The sequence below is a fragment of the Melospiza melodia genome, chromosome 8, assembly GCF_035770615.1.
Source record: "Melospiza melodia melodia isolate bMelMel2 chromosome 8, bMelMel2.pri, whole genome shotgun sequence".
NCBI classification, from domain to species: Eukaryota; Metazoa; Chordata; class Aves; order Passeriformes; family Passerellidae; genus Melospiza; species Melospiza melodia.
In genome coordinates, this window is record NC_086201.1 from 18,915,350 (window position 1) to 18,935,911 (window position 20,562).

The window sequence follows — 20,562 nt, forward strand, 5'->3', positions numbered from 1 at the left end:
TTAGTGCATACAATGCAAGAAATATAATTGAGGGGCGAAAGCACAGAAGAGAGGAGTTTGCAGGTTTGTTTAAAAGAAATTTTACATGTATTTTTTATCTTGCTGGAAAAAATGCTGGAGAGACAAATGCTTGGCCTCACCAAATGTCACTCAAATTTTATAAGGTCATCTGCCTTCTCTCAATAAAGTGTCACCCATTTTTGTCTTTCACCTGCTTAAGGCAGAAAGCCCAGGATAAACACAGTTCCCCCATGAAGTCTATGTAGCCTTGTTTTCACACTGGTAGCTTATTCCACAGGTGTTGTATTTTTTTATTAAAAGCAGAATTTTAAGTATTAAATACCTGCACTGATGATCCATAGTACCTGTTTATTATCTCAGTTTTGATTAATTAAAACTTTATTTCAACTTTATTTCCAGAACATAGTTAATATACACACAAGAGTGAAATACAAACTGGCACTTTACTTTCAATATTATAAAGAGAATGAGGGACTAGAATATTGGAATAAACAAGTAAAAAAATTAATCCATCCCATATTTAAGGTTTAGCCAATCTCAATCCTCTATACATCTATGTTCTCTACCTTACAATTTTCTTATGCTTCAGCTGTGGAATGTAGCTATTAACCTAGGTCAGAGCAAGTGAGAATCCTCTCCTACCTCAACAGAAATCATAGTTCAGTTTTCTCCGGCTCCTGCCCCCACTTTCTGGATTTCTGAAGTCATGATGCTATGCACACAGATGAACCAAAGCAGCAATAAGAGCAATGTATGTTTATTAATGTAATTTTGTGAATCAGAACACGAAGGCTCCTGTGGGATTATATAAACACAAGAGAATAGAGCATTTGTAAAGAAGCATTAGCCTCCTGAGGATTCACCACATGCTTGTGTAAACTCCTTTATTTCTAACACTTTGATGCTCAGCTGTCATTTACTAATCAATACCCAGGCTCCTCCATTACAAATTACCATATTATCAAGAGAAGATCATGCCTGTTCAGCACTCCACATCAGTGGAGATGGCTCTGCTCTACTTAATTTTAATTACTTCAGGTCAATTGTAAATTAAATGAAAAGGCGTCACTGCTAACTTTTGGTAAGAACAAGAGAGATCTTTGAATTCTCTTCTGCTTCAAGATTCCCACTAAGAAGAATGGGACTAAAATCTCTCTGTATTAATAAAATGTGGTTCCAAATAATTATTTTACATTCATCAAAACCTTACCATAAAATTCAAATTAAAAACCTTAAATTAAACTCAACAGTTTAATTTAACACAGAAAAATGCCACTACTATTTAATCATCACATGATCTTGGGTAAAGAGCAGATCTCTCAGATGATGCAAACACTTTTTAAAATCAGTACACATCAAGAGGCAGCAGCAACACTAACAGCAAAGCACAGCCAAATTATGCTTTCAAGAGTGGAAAACATAATGCCAAAATGAAGCATTGTCATTTGGCTGATAAGCTGCTGGAATGAGACAGCAGCAGTTACCTGTTAAAGATTTACTGTCTCTATGCCACTCAGCATACAGAAAAGGCAAGTGCACATTAAAAAAATCAGCCACCAAGGCAATTGTTATGGTCACAATCAGAGCAGCTAGGAACACTGTCCAAGGCTCCAGGGCAGCTGATAGCTCCTCCCTCAGGAGGGGTCTTTACAACACTTCTATCCATAGCTGATAGGTCCTGATTGCTTAAGACTCAAAAGAAAGTAGAGTCCTTTCCATCTAGTACAAATGGATGGGATATGATAGTGAAGCCTTGAAAATGTGTGACAGAAAAACACAAGAAAACTGATACATTTTAGAAATGACATATAAATGTTAAGTCCTTTCTCTCAATCCACTGGTTTACAGCCCCAAGTCTACATATTATGACAAAGAAGTGTTAGAACTAGAGACATTTTAAATATATCTATATCCAAATATGCTGCTTCTCAATTTCTGCATTTGCTGATGCCAGAAGCTAAATCAGAAGAATGTTGAAAGCCCTTCAATTTTTTGACTTGTGATGTTCATTTCTAGCTAAGTCAAGCAGCAAAATCTGAAACAATATTTTTTGCCTCAGTTATCAGTGACTCATTTCACTGCACAGACAGTGAAAAGCAGTATTCACTTGCATCATCTTTTTTGAAATTCACACTTCCTACCTGCTCTCATAAATCAGCAGTGGGAATATTCAGCAAAAAGCTATCAAGTTTTTTTGCAGCAGAGATGGCAATATTGATCATGAGGTTTTTTTCCTCTGAAATTACTCTGAAGTAGCACAGAAGTTTTTTTAAGAGCAGTGGTAAAGATTTAACTTCTGAAAAGCATCAGTTTATAACAAGTACTTGAAATACAAGGAAGGGCATACACAATTATGCTTAGAATTTATTAATGTGGTAAAATCTTAATGTTTGGTAGAAACCAGAAGTGATCTAAAATAGACTTTTTCCTAAAAGGAACTGGAATTAAGTACAGAGAACATCAGTAATGTTAAAAAAAAAAATCACTTGAAAGTATTCAGCGAGGATTTCAATAATAGAAAGGACAACATGCACATAATTTGATCACTTTGTTAAGCATTACAGCGGGTTGTGGTTATAGTTGCCTTTCTGGATTTGCCTGTAATTTAACTTCTCCACTCTGAGTGTATCTCTGTATGTTTTGATACCAAATATTATTGATCAGTGCACACTTTAAGGAAGTCCAACCTGTATTAGCTGCATGACTGAAGTGATACCCCATCTGCCTGACTGATAAGAAATACCAAAGCAACTTAGAGATTAAGCAAACAAAGCCTTTTCTGCATGCCTGGTGCACAAGAAGAGGGATTATAACCTGTTATTCCAGTGACAAATTCTTCAAGTACAGCGTTGAAAAATAGCAACAATGCTTGAAGCAAAATGCCAGTTCCTTAAATCAGAAAGCATGAAAGGCCAATCATTGCCAGGAGACTGGGGGTGTTTCAGAATAGAGCTCTAGAAAAGTGATTTTATTTATAAAATCAAGACAAAAGATTTACAACAACTTCTACAGGTATATGGAGTTTTTTAATAGAACCTTGTAATTCCCCAGTGCACAAAACAGGCTTTGAGAGGAAGGCACAGAGAAGCTTTTGACTTTACCCAAATCAAAGAAAGTTTTAATCATGTTTAATCAAAAACAGCCTGGAAGTCTGCATCCTTTTAATCCCACTGGCTCAGAGTTTTACAGTGCTGATCACCTGTCAGTATATTACTGTAAAACAAAGGGAGACTTCTAGGTAAACCAGAAAGACACCTGGCCACCACAAAAATTACAATCTGCATATCATCCATCTAAAAGTCATGGATCCTGACTAGCTTATCAGAAAGAGTGGGAAGCATGGAAAAAAGTCTAAGACTTGTTTTAAACTCTTCAAAGGTTTCATCTGTTTATCCTGCCAAACTTTCTCTTTACAGTAAATCAGCTTCACCAGCAAAATCTGTTCCTATGTTAAATTGTTGTCACATCTGTGTCCCAGTGCACCTCTTGTGGCCATTCACTGGCCCCACTAGAACAATGACAAATGTGAGGCAAAACAAAGTAAATAAAATTGAGTATATTTAAAATTTTACCTTCCCCTCAAAAATATCAGAAGTCACAAACCAAACAACTGAAAGCTGGCTGCTTTATAGGGACCCAACACAGTCCCAGAACATCCCCACCAGTGGAAAGATGGAGAACCACACAACTAAGTGGGAACAGGAAAAAAAAATATTTCAAATAGTTTCAGTCCTGCCCAATGTACTGCAACACCACATTCACAGGCCAGTAAAATTCATTTGCCAGTAAAATATTTCCATTTGCCCCTTTTCTTCCACAGGCTTAATTCATCTAGTGTGCAGGAACTGTATTAAATTAGGTCCTGGGACATTCCAAATTACTGTCAATAAATTATCTTCCTGTCATAGGAGCTAATTTAACCATCTTAGATTGCTTCAGATAATTTGCAATTCTTAACTATTAACCATTAACAACTCTCCTAATTTAACACAATATCTCTGTTATTAATCCAAGTAGTCAAACCCTCTAATAGTGACCTTCCTAAATCTGTAACTGCAACAGCTTGGTTAGATTGGAAATTTCAAATCCAGGGTGGTAATTGCTCCCCATTTCCCTTCCCTGGTGCTGTGAACAGTCCTGTTGGAGGACTCAATCACAGACATTGCCTTGGCCTCTCTCTGCAGAGCTCCTGCCAGGGTCTGATGCTGAGACACGCGGTGTTCACAGCCTTACTGGAAACAAATTTAGATTACAGATTTCATTCCTCCCTTCTCTCAAATACCACTTCCTCTTGAGGGTGAGGATACAGAAGCATTGGCATTTCAAAGTGGCAATTGCTCAGGCTGGGTCAGAGTCACGCACTGTGGTAACAGATCCAGCCAGTGAGAACCAGTATTTTCAGCTCACTGCAAAATTCAAGCACGGTCTCTTAACTACATTAGAGCTTTAAAACACTAATGGCCCATGTTAAGCATTTAATACTAGATCCTTTCAAGAGCTTTTCAGGGAATTACCTAAAACAGCCTGCTGGTAATTTCCCTTTTGGGGCAATGTACTCCAAGACACAATACTGCAAAAAATAAAAAAAAAAAAAAAAAAAAAAAAAAGGAAATTGCTGTCTCCAGCCCATGAAATAATCCCAACAGTAGAGAATTTTTTGACAAGTCAGCTCGCACTGAGAAAACTATGAAAATAGAAAGGTATTAAATACAAGGCAAGGACAGATAAATCCGTCTGGACGGTTTTCCCTTTTCTTGAGTAAGGGAGTTAAATACCACCATTTGTATAAAGAGTACCATGGGATTCTTCAAAGATTATTTCAGACTGTGAGTTGTGTTTCTGATCCACAACAAGGCATTGCAGTAAACAGAGGATGGTGTTAATTTAGCACACCCTAAGGAATCACTGAATGAGTCCAACCCTGCTGTGACTGGGAAAAAATAATAGAACCTGACCATCCAGGTAAAGAATTACCTAAATGCATTGATTCTTCTGCCAGAATTCCTCCTTCATGAAAGCAATTTTTAATTTTTATGGGTACTAGTAAGCTTGTTCTGGAACATACTGCTAGGAAAAAAAAATTGCAAGCTAACATCTAAAATGCAATGGGGGGTCATGGTGTAGCCTCACTGTAGAAGAGGAAAAAAGAAAAAGGCAGGAGTACTTTCTTCCTGCCCACCTCTTGTTCCTTTTTAAGGTTGCCCATCTCTTTATCCTTTGCCCTGTCCCAAATCCCCAGGCACTACTCTTTAAACCTTTTGGTCCACACTCCCAAGCCTCAGACTAAATTGTTTCTGCTCAAAAAGCTCTAAATGTTTGCATCAACTTCCATGACAAAGTCTCAACAGGGAAGAAGGTCAACAGTGAACAAAAAGCACAACTCAAATTCTACCAAAGGTACCTTGCTAAAGACAATATCTATAGTCAGCCAGTGGCTGCCTGAGCTTTGGTGAACGTTCCATAAACAAAATAACTCCTGCCTTTAAATTAGCAAATACACAGAAATTCTAAATACTGTCTCTGAACCTATGCTTCTGGGCACAGATATAGGCAGCTTGTAGCCCTCACAGTCTCATCAGTCCTTCATAAAGGGCCAAACAAAAGAAAAGTGACAAGTGTGTTACTTAGTGCAGCCCACACCCCTTCACTGCCCCCAAACACACACACTGCTCATGTGCTAGCTCTGACCCCACTCACATGCTCAGGCTGCCAGCAGAAGCAAAGTCTGTGCCAAGATCTATAACTCTGCCCCCCTCCTACCACCGAGACCAGACACAGCCAGAGCTCACATGGGACAGAGGTTTGCACTAAACAGCATTCTTCCCTCAAAAGCAGGAAAGTTAGAATAACAAAACCCTGCAAAATTACACACCAGATTTTTAGTTTTCTCAACACTGCTAACAGAGTTCCCAGGCCCAAGAGCATATCTACTTTTCAAGACTCTTTTTTTCTGTTTAATGGAAGCTTTCTGATTCCTAAAACAGAAATTCTCCTTTCTTCCCTCTCTACCAATAATCACCTATATGTTCATAAATATAAGAAATTAACCTAATTACTACAGACTTGCTTTTAGGGAAGGCAGGGAGAGGAAATTTTTTCCAGCCATGAATTAAAGAGGATTCTTAAAAAGAACAGAAGTTCATTGTGCAAGTATGAGCTTGGAAACTCAAGTCTCCCAGGATCAGTTCTCCTTCACTTGTGGCTCAAAAGCTGCAGAAAACTGAAAGCATAATTCCTGATGTTTCACTATACTTGCAGGTCTAAAATGTTTGCCCTCTAAATATGCCAGCACTGCAAATAACTGGGTAAGAAGCTAATCACTCTCTGGGTTTTATGATTATTTATAGATAACCAAAGCACCTCACTGCAGTACACATTGGTACACACAGCAGTGCAAATTGGTCTGTTTGTAAATGGTTTCATCTACCTGCCAGCAGAGAGATGAAAAAGAATATTGATAGCATAACTGGGCAGTTATGTAAATTGGACAACCAAAATTATTCCAAATAATCTCTATGTCTTTCCTATCCCCACAACAAAATTCATTAATCCTCTCTTTTTTACACAACCTTTGGCAGCCATGCAAATTTTTTTGCATCTGCCGCTAGAAAAGTAGTCAAAGGGAAGAAAATAGATTTTGAAAGTTGGCACTCATTCTGTGTAATTGGTTTTTTCTGATTACAAACAGTGGAACCAGAACACTAACAAATTTTGATGCTACTGTTTTAAAGGTATTTGTTATGTATAGATATGATATTTGTTTCTAACATACTGGTTGTAATTTCATAATTATTTCTGGCTTCTCATATTTTTGTTAGCATAAAAAATAATAATACTTTTCTCCATAGCAGTAATTAGGAATTTACAACCTCACATAGATATCCTGTCAACACAAACAGATGTAAGCAAGTTTTAAAGTGAGTGGTAATAAGCTTTTTAAGAAAAAACATTAAAAAAGCTATCATACACATAAAAAGCTATCGAAGTTTTGTATGAAGAAATAGTTTTATCCAAGAACTAGACTGCATAATTAAGCAATTCAAACCTTAGTTATAAACTAATTTTAATTAAAGGTAATCTGACTTACTTCAACTAAGCAAAAATTTAAGCCTGATAACATGTTTGTATCCATTTTCTAAAATACCCATCTCTTCTCCACAGTGGCTGATCAAACTTGCCAGTGAAAAACATTTTGAGTAGGCAACTTGTAATACAGCTATGGTTTATTTCTGTCAGAGGCTGACTGCTGAAGTGTGAAAGAAACTCATTAAAAACTTCTCACTGTGATTCTGCATTATAAGGAAAAAAAGAAAGAAAATCCTTAATGAAGGGTACACTTAGCCTGAAGACACATTCATATTCTGCTTTTCATTTTACACTATTTCAGTAAGCAATTAAAAGACAGCAATTAGTCACAGAAACACTATTTATACTGGTCATACTGGGAGATTATACACTTCAGCACTGATTTTATGTTAATATTATGAGTGTAATGAGGGAGATCAAGATAATACAGCTAAATAAATAAAAGAATCTTTTACCTTAATCTTAAGACAAGATTCACCGCACATGGAACTTCACTGTATTCCTCACTAACAGCAGGCTGAGAGAAAAAAGCAAAAAGTCTTATAAAGGATGCCAAAGGGAAAAAAAAATCACAAAAAACTTTCCATGCTAACAGTTTGAAGTTAGCACAGAATATTTAACACATTCTCTAACTTTAAACACTTGCAGTAAACAGCCTATAATATAGCTGATACCAGTAAAATTCCCATATTTCAATTACAGAGAAACAAGTAATAAATAGGGCCTGCATTAAAGCACTGAGTGTAGGAGCTTATAATCCACCTTGCACCAAAGCAACAATTACCTATTGAATAAAATGCACACAGTAAGAATTCCAAACTGCTACTCACATTATTTTTGTGTAACAGTTTTGGTTGTTAAGGAAGTCTTACATCTACCCATATGCAAGGAACTAGCAGCACATCAAAGCAGATATCAAGCTCAGAGGATGTCTTCAGCAGAGAAAAATCAGTAACACTGGTATCTTTCACCTTATCACTCCTCCCTCACACTGTGATATCCTCCCAGCTCTCAACTAAAATCTCAATGAAGTCTCAAGCAAAAGTGTATCCCACACACAGAATACAACAGGCTCCTCTACCCTACTATGATTTCATACCCACCTTGGTATATTTTCACCAGTCACAGAACAGCCTGTTCAGAAGTTACAAAGGGTTCAGAAGCCCTCCCAAAATAAAGAATTGCATCACAAATTTCATTTGACTTTTTTTAAAACAGTTTTCCATATCAAAGCCACTTGAAAAAAAATTACACAAGATCTGTATTTTATTATCTGTGTATTTTCAGGAAACATTATTGAATTTTTGGAAAATTCTTTTTCACAATCACTAAAATGACAGCAGGGATTTTTCTGCTTCAGTTAAATTCCTTCCATTCATATAAGCTACTATTTTTTCTGCACTTTCAACAGACACATTATGCCAATATATAGCAATGTGGATCCCAAAGACCCCAGAGGCACACACCAACAGTGACAAGATGCACTAGCCTTAGTTCCAAGTCATCTTCTAGAGCATTTCAGGAAACAAAAATCAACAGAACACTTCAAGCAGAGGGTTTTTTTCTCTTCCATAAACTAAGCAACTTTTAAAAATGATGAGTTACCAGGTCAAAAGCAGTAGAACTCTCAACATTTAAGACAGTAAGACTGTGTGGTGAAAGTCCTATTTTTGTACTCTGCTTACATAAAGTATCTGAGATGCTGAAGAGCTGTGTAAATTAGGTCTGCAATGGAGACACAGGGGTCATCACAGGAGCTAACAGGACTAAATGTGACAGAGAGCTGCTAGTCTTTTAGAAGATTTCTCTGACACCAGCGAAAATCAGAGAATCTAAAATTGCAGGTGAAGTGGCAAGGGTCACCCACCCAAGGAACAGGCATTTTTAAAATCATTTAGTCTGTAAGCCATAATTCTATTAAACAATTGATTATAGCAGCGATGCTACCCACACTTAGCACAGGGCCATGAAATTCTATATGGTATTTTGTTCTTCAGAGTTAATCTATTATGCTTCAGTACTGAACTATTTTATTGTGTATGGAAGGAAATATTTTAATTATAAGCTACATGGCATGATATAGATACTAAGAAGAAAAAATTATTTGGAGATGTTCTAGCTACTCCAATGCAGCCTTCATTACCTGTACAGACAGCAATTAGTGTGCTCTAGTTACAAAGATTCATTAAAAAAAGCCAAATTACCTATCTTCATGAGTTCTCCTGGGCACAAACATAACATGACTTTTAAATTCCTATCCATCTTATCCACTGTGTGCTGAAGTCCATTGTTACAGGCACAATGGCATAACAGCTCTATCCTCACAAACACTTGCCATACAAGGCTGCAGAACAATACTCCCACCTCAATTCACATTTTTAACAGCAGACATGAAAAAGAAATCTCTTTACTCAAATGCTTGGAAGAAAAATAAATTGATAAAGACATTTTTACCTCTGCATTCTCCTCCTCCTTCAGTCTTCGTGACTGGAAAACAAATGCAGTGAGACATGAGCTATGCAGCTTTATGCAACAAAGATCTAGAAATACTAACAATTAACATAAAGACAGAATGTTTTTTAGAGTATAAAGGTCTTGGTACAAACACAAAATACCTTTTCCTGAGAAATAGCAGCTTTGCCTTCCTCACTCTTCTCATCCATTTCATCATCACTCCATTCCCAGTCCCCATCTTCTGTTTTATGGAGGTGGCCACTGGAACCTGGCACTCGTCTGACCTACCAAAATATTGTTTACTATTACATAGACATCCTTAGTCTTTATTGGTATTCTGGTTAAGCAGAAATTATTTGCAGTTTTTATTCTGTCTGCTCTCATTAATTTGCTGCCGAAGCCACTAACATATTCCAATAATATCTGACCTCCTTAAGCCTCCTTTCAATGCCTTGCATTATATGAGCAGTGATCAACTTGGTTCTACATTCTGTTGGTTGGTGGCAGTAATGGAAAACACAAAACAGGGGAAAAAACCTAAATATAAAAATCTGACTAGAAAAACTACAGTGTTTTTCAGCATAATGAAACTTAAAAGAAAGACTAAGCTGGTATTAACCCTGCTCTAAACCCCTATGGTTTGCTGCAAGCCATAATGTGCAGAGAGATGGAGCATGGGACAAATTCCAGCTGTTTCTAAATCCCATCAGGTATCATAACAGCAAGATGCATGACATGAAAACAGCTTAGACCACTTCAAGTCTGAGACCATGAGCCTCCAAGGAAACCGTGATTCAGGCATTAATACAATTTTTCCAAAGCAGATTTTCATAGAGAGCTGGGCATTTGTGCTATTCCTGTATTGTGTTTAGGCCAAGCACAATTTGGTATTCCTCCCTTACATTTTTTCCCTGTACAACTGAATTAGAGTGCCCTACTCAGTTTCTCCATATTTTGTTCTCATTTGTAACTGAGAAGAAGGGAAACCTATGGAGGACACTGAGGGAACACCCTACTCCATCTCTTGATGGACAAATTCTGCCCAGTTTTCCCTGTTTCCCATACCAAGTTCCTACTGGATCAATTTTAGCCTAGTTACCTCCAAGCTTGGTAGAAGCAGCTCATTTGTATTTGGGAGAGAGGAGCAGGCAGACACCAAGGCAAGCAGTAGCACAGCAATTCTTTCCCCAGCTGCAATCAGCCCAGGCACAATCAGTGGGCTCTTACTGTCTACAGCACCAGGGATCAGCAAAGACACAAGATGATCTAGCAGGCAATTTGCCTGCTGCTTGTGGATGTAATTTATTATCCTTCAAGGAGACTGAGGTAGGCTTTTGTTCAACAGCATAGGCATCTTCCAAATGGGTCTACACAAACCTAGCAGAGGACATCATCCACAACTAAAACCATGCTTTTCCAGCACAGAAGGATATATTGATTTACAGGCACACTCAAACACTGTTTCGTGCACTAATCAGTATCTTCGGCTGCTTCCATTTTCAGCTGTTTTGAAGACTTATTCTAAACAGAATTATTTTAATAGGGCTTAATGATGCTTGCATCATTTGCAGAGAACAGCGGATTTCAAATTTTTAAATAGACTGCCTTTTAATAAAAAATAAACAAATGGCCCAAGTACAAAGCAAAACACCATGTTAAATTATTTTCTTGAGAGGTTTCTGAAAGCAGGAAAACAAGTTTAGTGGTACTCTGTTTCAATCACACTGATTCCCACCAACATACACGTTCACAGGAAAGAAATTATAATTTCAGCTAGAGCAAAGTACCCAACCTTTTCAACTTTCAGAAATGTGAAATAGTTGTCTAGAACATTTTTTAAATTTGTGTGTGTGCTTAACACTTGCAACACTTGATGAACTAATTTGCACAATTTTTAGACTAACAAGTCTGGCTTTGATCCCTCAGTTCTAGTTAAAGCCACAAAGAATCAGTCACATATGGAGGGCATGTACCCTACCTAGGTGAAGGAAAGAGCACGAGTGGCACACCATGTCTGCAAATAAATTGTCTCTTTGTGCATCGTAATCATCTCACTCTAGTATCAGATATTGGATGGAAATATACATAATTTATATGACATATTAAATTTCTGTTCTGGCTATCATTTGAGATACTAGTAGCAGACTGATACCATAGGCAGCTTGCATGCATTTCACTCCAATAATAACAGCATTAAAGCAATTGAGAATATTCTATATATTTCTCCTGATACCCTGCTACAGGTCTTCCATTTTGCAGAGAGAAATAAAGGAGCAAAAAAAGGAAGCTATTTACATACAAAGGCACAAAGCAAATCCAGGACAGAACATGGAACCTAAACAAACTTCTTGTGTATCTACACAATAAGAAGTAAGTTGGTTACATTGCATGCAGTAGCCATACAAATGTAATTTCCCCATCAGCTTCAGTCAAAATACACAACATCGGTAATTCCTTATGCTAGAATTGTATATCTCAGGAAGTATTTCAGAGGGAAAGGAAAACAAATTAAAACATGCTCAATCCTAATTTGTATTTTACTGATTAAAAATCTACATGATCCTTCCAAATAGGAAGGAAACTGAACCATAACTTTTGCTAATATAGAAAACAATGGAAGTTCAGTTTTACAAGACAAATTAGCGCATATTAGAAAACATTTTTCACATAAGTCAGAAGACACAGAGAATAAAAAATTACGTTGAATGACTGGCAGTTAAACTACAGCCTATACAAAAGCAGTTCAGAACATTGCAAAGTACAACCAAAAGCTGTTTCTAGGAGGGAAAGCTTAATAAGTGACTGCCAACATTACCACAGCTGTGGAAGAAAGACATGAACATCAGTTAAAGCACAGAATGTTGGACAAATCACTAAGTGAAAAAAACCACAACCACCACAGAATATTAAGCATTATATTAGTAGTAGTATTGTTGCATATGTTGTTCTTGGTTAAAGCTTACTGCAGAATTCAACACAGTCACGAAGATTTAAGTATAAATTAAACTGCTGAAGAACTCTTTGTCCCCATCCTTTTAAAGTAGGATACAGATAATTTAACATTCCCTGCCAATTACACCATGCCCTAGCTTTCTAGGAGAAAGAGTGTTAACAGATGAACAGGGCAACTGTAAATCCCACCCAGTGAAGGTCAGGCCTAATCAGCCTGACAGAGAGAGAACTTCATCAGCAGAATGCAGAAGCTGCCACATTTCCCAAGGCTTGATAAAAAGAAGGCAACAATGTAGAGAAGCAAAACATAAATTGTTTTCTTCAAGGTATGATGTGCTCACTATATGTAAATGTTAGAGACTGGGGAAAGAAGAATCTATTATTCATTACTGATTCTTTAGCTGCTGCAATCTCTTTGCAAGTTTATTTTTGCAAAGTGACAGCAAAGGGAATGAGGACTTTTTGAACACGAAGAATTTTCTACATCCTTATTCACAACTGCTCAAAACAGAAAAGAACTGGGCCCACTTACAGATTATTTTATTTCAGTGTCTATAAGTTAATAAAGAAAGAAATAAAAAGCATACACTGTGGGACACCAGTGCATACACATAAAGCATTACTGCATTTCATACATGGTAGAACACATGATCTTAGACTATATTACAAATCCAGTCTGTCAGTAAGAGCAATATTATGCATCTACTTTATTTTCCCTCCTTCTGCAGGAAGATGACTGAACTACTAACATTGACTTTCCCACTATCTGAAATATTTAGGTATTCCTATTGAAGCTCTGGCAACCAAATATTTGCAATGGGGTCCTGGAGAGATTTAAACCAGCATTTTTAAACTTTGTTCCACAGAAAGACTATGGTGACCTGAAAGCATGGGAAGTAGGATGCATTTGTGTAAGTAAAACTGATGGCATCAATAAGCATTAGTATTAAATATCATGGAAGGTGCCTTGCCACCCTCCATATAGAGGTAACAGAGACCCCAAATTTAATTTGTTCCTGAATTCCTGGAGAGTAGCAAATGTGTAGATTCCACACATTTAAAGCACATCTGCAAAAGTCTTTGTGGAACCCTGACACTCCTTCCTATTAATTTCTAACTAGAGAACAGTCAGTGCTGTTGTCCAGTTTTTGCATTTGTGTATCTCTATAGAGGGCAAGCTATACTTTTTTATTTTTAAACACATATCCTTCCAGAAATACTGCAGCTGGAGATAAAATTGTCTTTTATTTTACCACAGCTACATATTCTAGTAGAGTAGTGGAGATATGCCGAATCCCACATACCCCAGAGAACAGCAATAACAAGGTGATTATTTAAAAACTTCACCTTTTTCATTTTCTGCAGTCTGTCCTCATAAAAGCCTAAACTTGATTTTCAGGCAGAAAAAAAAAAGACCAGTCAACTGATGCTGTATACCTTCACGTTACACTGGTTCTTACAGGAGACTGGACTCCCACTGCTACACAGATCCCAGAAGATCTTATAGAAAAAATATACTCTTCAAAGTATGAGTATTTACTTGGTAATTGATAAGGAGAGGGTTTTTGCATAGCCATTGCTCCCCTCCTTTTTTTTTTCTTAAATCTCAAGTTTTAAGAGCTTCACTTCTCATATGAAGTTCTCTTCATGAGAAGTATTTATAAAACCAGTTCTATCCTAGTTATTTTATGGAAAGAACAGTGATGAGGAATAGGACATTACTGAATAGTTTTGGGTTTAGCACCACACTTTGCTTGGTGTATTTTTCTCTCAAAAGAAATCCCTAGACCAGTTCCTTCCATCCACAGCTTAAGCTTATAGAACAAACAGATTTTATAACTTTTACCTTTCACCATCTTGCAAACCTTTCCTGAATGCTTCCAAGGACAGAAAATCAAATATTCATCTCCACCCCTATGCATGTATTTTTTATTTCAATGCAACAAAGAAAATCAGCCTACCATTGTGTATTCAGTTATGCTGCAAGTGTTTTGCCTTAAACAGTTTACAGCTTTAATCACAGCTTAGCTCCTGAAGTTAATGGCAAGAAGTCACTTTCTACAATATATATTAAAGTCACAGAACACTGTTCTTTTTGCATAAGAACACCTACAGTGTAATCACATTTTTGCAAAAAAAAAAAGACAAGAAAAAAAACCCCAAACCACAAAAACCCTGAGGTCCAAGACAGTACATGAATTCCCACATGTTCACATCATCCTTTGTTGAAGAGTTGAAGCAGTACCTCAGGAGAAATCTAGTCCCCATCCAACCCAGGCTCACAGATCATGTGAACATCCTAACCCCTTCACTGCTGGCCATTCCTAAACTCCTCTGTATTCATTCTATTGTGAAGTCTTATTTTTATTCTGATGGAAACCACAAAACTTCTGCAAGCCTGAATGTGTTTTATGCAATTGCAACCCTTTGTTTTTCTCACAACATTTTATGCAGGCTATCGTTATTAATGGGATGTACCACTACCTTTGTAAAAAAACACACTGGCAATCTGCTTTGTAGAACTCAAAAAGTGCTAAGATATCACAGTAATTTGGTGTTAATGTCCTCTCCTCTTAAACCAGTATGAATGCTGCAAATACCATCATGGAAAAAAACCTTAGTCTTATGTTTTTCTCATACTTGGAAAAAAAGATAGAATTTGCAGTGTTTCATACTCATACACAGAAACTATTGGAATACTCCCTCCCAGAGAAATCAATTACACTGGCAGCTTAAAGTCAAGAAATACAAGGATCATTATATCTTTCTTTGTGAAAGAATACTGAACACAGGAGACTGATAATTCTGCATCAAACAGGATTTCTTCAGCTTTCTACTGGATCTGGAAGAGCAACCTTTTAAAGGGATAACACAGCAGAAGTCAACAAAAAAACAGATCTCTGTTTAAAAAAAAACAAACACTTTAAATATTTATGGAACTGGTGTGTTTTTATAAGCCAAACAGTATCATGGTTACATGATGACAAGTGTGACACCCAAGGGCATGGCCATCAGTTGAGAAGACTGCCATGAAATCCTACCTAGGCTCCCAATTTAGAAATGGAATGCAGTGCAGCTGTCAGTGAGAGGAAAACAAAGCCATTACCAGCTGAAGAGAGACAGGATGAGGGAGCACATTCCTGTACCTCTAGAGGAAATGATGAGAAAAGTACCAGTGCATCAGTGTACAAGTCCTCCCCCACTCTGGGGGATTCTTTGTCTAACACCCTCCTCTTTACTACTCTTCACCAATTCTTCTATTGCTGGGATAATGGTGCTTAGAGACAGGAAAATGTAGTGGCTCAAAGTAAGACACTATTTTGTTACCAAAACATCTTGTAAACAAGTGCAGGTATTCCCTGAACTCCTAATTCTGCTTTCTTCAAACATGAGGTTTTACCTAAATACTGCAACATACTTATTATCTCTGCTTTCAACCTGAGTCCAAAATTAGAATCTGATTTTGCTTTGAGAAATTACAGTTTTGCTGAAATTCCAGTCACATGGGAAATGTGAAATTTAGCAACTCTGTATGATTTTTGCTTTTCAGACATTATTTCTCCATTTATTAGTTCCACTATGTAAAGTTCATTACTGGATGTTATTAGCTACAAATAATTCTTTCACTCACATTTTACCAGGAGTCCTTTCGGGCATGAACGTGTACCTGTGCTCAGGAGGATGTTTTCAATTAATTGTGCAGAGGAGATAGATTGTTCCCACACAAGGAATCCCAAATGGCTGACAGGCATGACCCGATGGCTAATGCACACATGCGGAGTGAAGCTCTTCTCTATCCTCTCTCTTTTCCCTGCCTGCTTCCCGCCACCCTTCCCATCTAATTAAGGTGCCAAGGCCAAGGGTACCTGGCAAGAATCAAAGCAAGCAAATCAAAGACACAGCAAATTGGCAAAGTAGCTTAGTACCCTGAAAGATGATGAAGACAGATCCAGATCTTTAGAGTTTTCTTTCCTGGCTGCTCAGATGAATGCACATCATGATGGTGAATCACTGCTAGAAGACATTCCACTAGAGGGATCACTAGAGCCACCTTGACAATCATCATTTTCCAATTCCACCATGCTTTTCTATCATCCAAGCAGCTTACTTTCTTAAAATAAACAGAGGTGAAAAGAAAAATATAGCCTTATGTAGAGCTTTCATTACTCAGTAGTAAAAAACTCATTATAAGGTGGGTTTCACTGTCAGCATTAGAGACAGAGTAAAGAATATTTAGGAAAACAGTATATTACTGCAGAATTCAAATAAGAAATTACTATGACTTTCAATTACTTTCAAACTCAGGGTCTTGAAAGTACCATTTTCAAGGTGAAATTCCAATTTTTACCTTTTACTATTTTCTCCAAGGTTTCCAACTGCTTATGTACATAGAGAAATTACTGTAATACACATTCTGCATCCCACACAGATTTTAAAGAGACTTGAATTTATTCAAGGTCTCTCTCAAATATTAAGGTGATCAAATTTAAACTGGAGAGTAGTTCTTCAAAAAAGTCATTAATTAACATGAAAATAATTAACACAGTTCTGCAATTTTTATAAAATCCAATATTCTAAAACCCCCAGTGCCCCTGATTTAGTCAGACATCAAGGAGCAGCATGCCTTCTACCAGCCTACAGCATTTACAGTGGCAGAGCTGGAGCGAGACGCGCAGCCTGCGAGCGCAGCCTGAGCTCAGGCAGGATGGGTCCTGCACGGCGCTGGATGTGGCTGCCCCCTGCTGCCAGTACATCCCGCACTGCCGGCCTGCGCAGCCCCGACTCTCCTCTTCCCATACTGACTTTACCTTTAGCTGCAGCTACACTGCTTGAATCACCTTCTCGAGGAGCTGTTTTTCAGAGCTAAACAGAATTACTGTTCCAGACCTTCTTTCTGCTCTGCTGGCCTTCATCTACTTGTTCTGGTTAAAACCTTGAAGTTTTCAGCTCCAGACATAATTTTAACTCCTTGAGACAAGAGCACTTTTCAGCAAAATTAAGTCCCCTATACTATTACTGGGTGACACCATCTCAAGGATGTCCTTATCACCTACACTTCCCTTGCAGCTCACCCCAGGAGCTTCCAAGAATATCACTGGCATCAAGCACAAGTGCAGGGGGGAAAGGAGTGTCAGAACAAATGACACACACAATTATTTTTGCTACTATACTTGTAAAAGCTTTACAGGGTCTAACCAGGAAAACATATTTACGCTTTCTTCAGATTCTTGATCCTTGAGCCTGGGCTCTTTTTCTTTTTAATTTCCCCGTCTCTTTTTTTTTTTTTTTAACTATGAGGGTTAAATGTTTAATTTCTCCATATAAAAGCAAAAATTCTCACACACCTACTCCATCAGTCTTTAAGCAAATGGTAACAGGTGGGAATGCTGCTTCTGAGCCACCTGGCTTTTAGAGAATCCTCTTTGTACCTGCATGACGTTCCTGACAAACTTCCCAAAATATACAAAATCACAAGTATTACACACTTCCACATCCTGCCAAAACTCCTTGTTACCTCTATGAACAAAGGCAGAAAGGCTGTCTCTTCCAGAAAGGAAATCCCATGACAGTAAGGCGACCCCAGCTAGCCAGCGGATGCTGCCTGCATTGACACAGTATTTATTTGGCCTATAAACTGGGAAAATTATTAAATAAAAACTAAGTCCATTGAGACAGTTTCACTTAGGGAGCCAGTCCAAATCCAAGAGAAGCAATCTGGTATTGGATGTCATGCAAGTGAAACGTTTGAGGTTTAATTTCTCACAGGGTAAACAGGTAAAACCAGCACCTTGCTGCACATTTTCAGTGACAGGAAACCAAATCCTTACAAAACAGGGTAAAAATAGGATTATCTTCTGCTTATTTACAAGGCTGAATCCCTGATCAAAGACTACCACCAGCATCATACACACCCAGACTTCCTTTATCCTGTCTTGATTCTTTAATCATGACTCCTTCAACAGCACTTTTAAGAAAATCCTCCTCCAGTTCTGCAAGTTTCAACAGCTTCGGCAAATGCCAAATACTTAGAGCTACTGCTCTAAGCAGAAAAACTTTCAACACACACCAACCCACTGTCAGTCCATGTCCAAGATGTTTTTGAACAAGTCAACAGGTCAGGAACACAACACTAACTGAGGAGCAGATCAATGCAGTCACACAAGAGACAGGGACTCACTGCAAAAATGAATTCTGAAGTGGAACCATGATGGCCCAGGGACTGGAACACACCTTCCAGTAGGGAACAGGGCTACTTTTCAACAACTAAGATGAATCATGTACAAGCTTTTAAACTCTGCCATAATAAGTAATCCAAGTTATTTCAGATATGCATATGGCTATTTGAAGTACAAAGACACTCAACTACGCCATGGTTTGTTTCAAAGCTCACTTCCTTAGGTAACAATTAGATCCATTTGAAAAGGCACAAAATCCATCCTCACAAGCAAGCACACAGATAGTAAAAGCACCCTATGAAATAAAAGATGGACTAACTCATATAGTGCATGAAGTTCCTGGCATCTAATGGCACAAACACAGCATGGCAACACTAAGCTGTCTTCTTCCTTTACATGAAAGGTTAAAACAAAGCTGGTGCAACTACATGTGTCTGCCCCTCCCAATTCTACTACCCACTAATGCAGGCACTGCCTTCTCATTATTTGAATTGCTGTCAAATTTACATTTGGACACTTGGAAGAAGTGCTTTTATTAGATTTCCCTTCCAACAACTTCTTGAAAATAAAAAATTACCAGACATAGTGTGAGTGGCAATTTCTCCTTTTTTTTTTTCCTTTAAGTGATATTCAACCATATAAATACAGTTCCACTATCTTTTTTTTTTTTAATTTGTAGCAGTGTTCTGGAAAACCTGAACAATTAATCCTCTGCAATGGAAGGCCCTCCCTCACACAAAGCCTTGCCAGACGCATTTATAGTTCAGTTACTGCCTTCCAGAAAAAGTGTTCAGTATAACCCATGTCCCTTCCTTATATATGTCAATATTATTTAAATAAGACTTTCTTATACTGTAAAGAAAAGTTAATATACCATTATATTAACAATCTGATTTCAGGTTCATGTTGCTCTCTGCTTTGCAATTCAGCTGGAGTCCAGCTGTACCAACATTCATCACTGGTGAGATGTATCTATCATATTAAATCTATTCCTGAAGCAAGGAAGGACTGCACATGTATGTCTTGCTGAGGTGCAATCATGTTGTTATAGCTGTCCAAGAAATCTGGGATATAATGATATTTTTCTCATTGAATTCAGGGGATTGATGATATCTTATGTAATGAAATATGACCATTTTCTTAAATTAGCTGTACTGAGGAGCTAGAATTGCAACCCATCCACAAGAGCATTTCTAGTGAAGTATAATCAAAACTGGTATCACTCACACTAATCATCTCTTCATGCTGTCACAGGTTTTTCCCACTAACACAAAACTCTCAGCTCTAAAAAAACTTTCTATTACAAGCAACTATTACAAGTTTTCTGTTACAAGTTTCTATTACAAGCACAATGCAATACCATCATTCCAAAAATAAAATTCAAGCCCAATTATTGCTCAGATTTTTTTTATTAGCAGCACTTCAGACAGCAATAAAATGATATGTAGATACATGCTTTTCCCTGTTCACTTTGGAGAAGTGGCAGTCATGCAGGAGATTTTAAAAATAAAAAAAATAGGATTATAAAACCATAAAATTGACCCAGGGCCTTTAGGCATACAGAGTACTTAGAGTTATAATTAATTTTTTAGTGTGACAAGATTTGAAAATTGACTGTGGAACTCTAAAAGCTGTTACAAATTTCAAATTGCTCTCTTCCAATACAGCAATCCTAATCACAAATGAAACAACTTAGTGTTCAGTTCAAAATTAAAACTAGTTCAGCACATGCTAACACATAGTATATTCAAACCCTTATATGGTGGCCTGTTTTATGGCAGCAGTGCACACAGCCCTCATCCAGGCAGGGCAGGGCAGGCTGCTCTACCATCACACCATCTAACCAGGCAGAGGCACGGGGTGCCAGGGCTCC

At 37.6% G+C, this 20,562-nt stretch overlaps 1 protein-coding gene across 5 annotated transcripts in view; it reads right to left on the reverse strand.

Moving 5' to 3' along the window:
- The window catches only part of STK39 (serine/threonine kinase 39), a 76,166-nt gene that overhangs the window by 24,046 nt on the left and 31,558 nt on the right, over window positions 1-20,562 (reverse strand). For 4 of the 5 annotated variants that reach the window (XM_063162056.1, XM_063162055.1, XM_063162053.1 and 1 more), the window contains exons 11-13: window positions 9,723-9,845; window positions 9,562-9,594; window positions 7,563-7,630 (exon numbers count right to left, since the gene is read on the reverse strand). In XM_063162056.1, the coding sequence (XP_063018126.1) occupies window positions 7,563-7,630; window positions 9,562-9,594; window positions 9,723-9,845 (224 nt within the window). The remainder of the gene's footprint in view (window positions 1-7,562; window positions 7,631-9,561; window positions 9,595-9,722; window positions 9,846-20,562) is intronic. The other variant, XM_063162054.1, reaches the window with a different exon arrangement.